General features: G+C 52.4%; 1 protein-coding gene across 1 annotated transcript in view; it reads left to right on the plus strand.

Moving 5' to 3' along the window:
- PLXDC1 (plexin domain containing 1) overlaps positions 1-2476 on the plus strand; it is a gene marked incomplete at its 5' end in the record, with an annotated part of 10585 nt that extends 8109 nt beyond the window's left edge. Inside the window, 3 exons of the mRNA XM_010190325.1 lie at positions 553-588; positions 1594-1754; positions 2357-2476. Coding sequence (XP_010188627.1) covers positions 553-588; positions 1594-1754; positions 2357-2476 — 317 coding nt within the window. The remainder of the gene's footprint in view (positions 1-552; positions 589-1593; positions 1755-2356) is intronic.
- Positions 2477-2803: the final 327 nt, after the last annotated feature.

Genomic DNA, 2803 nt, shown 5'->3' on the forward strand with positions numbered 1-2803 from the left:
GGGAGGTGTTTGTGGCCGTGGCCCAGGCGCTGGAGCGGGCTCAGCCCCGCAGCCGGCCAGCGGCCCAGCCAGGAATTTGGGGCTGTGCTGATGTGGAGCCTGTCCAGACACGAAGCCTTGTGCAACAGCTCCTGCTTCTTCCAGAGTGAGATGAGGAACGGATTGGGATTTTTGGGTCGCCACGGGTGACCTCTACAACGCAGCATCCCAGCGGTTTATTCGGGATGTATCGGCAGCGTGTTGCTGCAAATGCTGGAGTCTGAACGCTTCAGTCACTCATTGCTTTGCTTTGACATTTAATGACCGGGTTCCTCAGATATTTGTGCTCCAGCTGCCACTTTTGTGAAGGAAGCCATAACCTTTCACTATTATTTAATGGGTGCCACGTTCTTCCACCAAATTCAGAGGGCCCTGGCCCTGGCCACAGAAATGCTGTGCAGGATGCGTGTCTGCCAGTGGCCCCTTTACAGAGGGATAAAAACAAGTGGGACACATGTAGAATAGCACAGAAGGCTCCTAATTTTACTTCTTTTGCCTGTTTTCCTCTTTTAGACGACACCAAGCTCAATCAGTACGCAGGGAGCGAAGGTAAGCCCATCAGCTGCTCTTTGCCTGCTCGCAGTCCTTACAAGTTTTTCACACCGCGCTGAAATCAAATGCACTGGGGAGTCAGGCAGGTGCACCCAGGACCAGGGGATGCAATCAAGATAAGGCTCCTGTTGTCGTTACCCCCAATTAATACCATTTCCGGGAGTGAAAAGTGAGAGTCCGGGCCGATCTGTTTTACCCCGCTGCTGTTTGTCTGCTTTTCACGCTCAGCCCTGCTGTGCAAATGGGGATGATGAGTTTCCTCTTTCCGTTTAATTCCCTTTCTTTGGAGCTTTTGCATAGGCACAAAGTCCTTTTTAACAATTTTTATTTAGTTTTTTTTCATTTTAATTCTCCCAGCTGTGCCAAAGCTCAGTGTAAAACCCAAATTTAAAGTGTCCTTAGCCCAGCTGTGCCCTTTCCATCTCTGTTCTGTGAATCCTCTCAGTTTGAGTTTGTTCGGCAGCCCTGAGGGCAGGGAACCGAACTTTCCTGTAATGCTCTTACTAATTCCCAACTATGGGAAGGATCCCAGCCCTCCTCACCCGATGTCAGGTTTGCAAGCAAACCATGAGCCCATCCCTCTTACCCAAAAGCCGCTCGGGGAAGTCAAACTGGCTGAACTGGGTGCAGGACCAGCTCCTGCGCAGGCTTGGGGCCTTTGAAATGCGTGATTTTCCCAGTTTAAGCCAAATTTCTCCCTAAATGACTGGTGCTGTCACTGTTGATGTATGCCATGAACCCCCAGGAGTGCTGGGCCATTGCATATTCACAGCTGAGGAGCGAGGGGTGGGTAGGACACCCAGGACCCCCCAGCATTTGGCTGAAGGCTTTCCCTGTATATAAAGAACATGGATTGGAGGGGGGTTACTGCATGGGGGTGGTTCAATCTCTTTTAGCCCAGCCTGGGTCGTACGTGCAGAGCTCTGAAAGGTCCTGCCTTGTTTTTCGGTCCTTTTACCGAGGTCTCAGCACATTTGAGACTCAACCAGGTCGTTTTTGCAGGCGCGGGAAGCAGCCTTCCCTCCACACAAGCCGGGGCCCCCATCCACACCGGAGCCATCGTGGGCATCGTGCTGGCCGTGGTGGTGGTCGCAGCTGTGATCCTTGCTGGGATCTACATCAACAGCCACCCCACCTCCACCGCCGCGCTCTTCTTCATCGAGGTGAGTGGGGAACCCTGTCCCTGGATGGGTTTTGTCTGTCTTTGCTATCAGGAACCTCGCTCGAGCTCATATCTGAGTTTCTTTCCACGGTTCTACAGTCACAGCCCATCTCCCACCCTCCTGGTGTTGATGTTTTAAACTTAGGCTCTTCTCCTCCCACACCATTTTATTTTGCTCCCTTTCACACATTTTGCTCCAATTTCGCACATTGCCTTTTCTTTTCTTTTTTTTTTCCCCTGACACAACGTTAGACCCTTCCACCTGCTTGCACGAGCCTGTGACACGATGGAAATCGCTGCCTTTTGAATTGCCCAGCTGGATTTTTGTTGACTACAACTGTCAGGCTTTACTGATAGATGTCACGCCATCAGCTACTGGTGGTGCGAATGGAAGATTTTAATTCTCGGGAAGATGGGGGGTCTGACGATCTCCATCTGCTGTTAAAAGCCAGGAGACCGCTCGGTGCCGAACCCCGAGGCAGAAGGGGCTGAAGTCAAACTTTCACAAAGACAACATTGCTTGTGTTTCGGGACCGAGTTTCCCGTTCCCCTGCAGGTTTGGGGTGAAAGGCGCTGTCGTATCTTCCCTATTTCTGTCCCCAGCGAAGGCCGCACCACTGGCCCACCATGAAGTTCCGAAATCACACCAACCACGCCACGTACGCGGAGGTGGAGGCGGCCAGCCAGGAGAAGGAGGGCTTTGTCGAAGCAGAGCAGTGCTGAGCGCTTCCCCCCCTGTGCCGCAAACCTCCCCTGTCTCGAGTGTTGGAGTCTTCTGTTTTTCTATTGCAAAGTCTTTCACCTCTTGGAGAAGAAGCAGCAAGCGGAGGAAAAAAAAAGACCCAGTGGAGCATCTGGAAGGAGGGAGTTGGGGTGATGTGGGGCTGGGCTTGGCTGGACTCCTCCAGAGACAGCGCAGACCGTGTTGGTGGCAGCCAGGTGTGACATTGGACTCTGCAGCCCAGCATCGAAGCCCTGGATGTGGTGGTAGAGAAAAGGCACAGTCAGTTTTTGTAGCTCAGTGTGGGGTTTTTTGGTTTTGTGGTTGAG

Source organism: Mesitornis unicolor, unplaced genomic scaffold (genome assembly GCF_000695765.1).
Source record: "Mesitornis unicolor isolate BGI_N332 unplaced genomic scaffold, ASM69576v1 scaffold20370, whole genome shotgun sequence".
NCBI classification, from domain to species: domain Eukaryota; kingdom Metazoa; phylum Chordata; class Aves; order Mesitornithiformes; family Mesitornithidae; genus Mesitornis; species Mesitornis unicolor.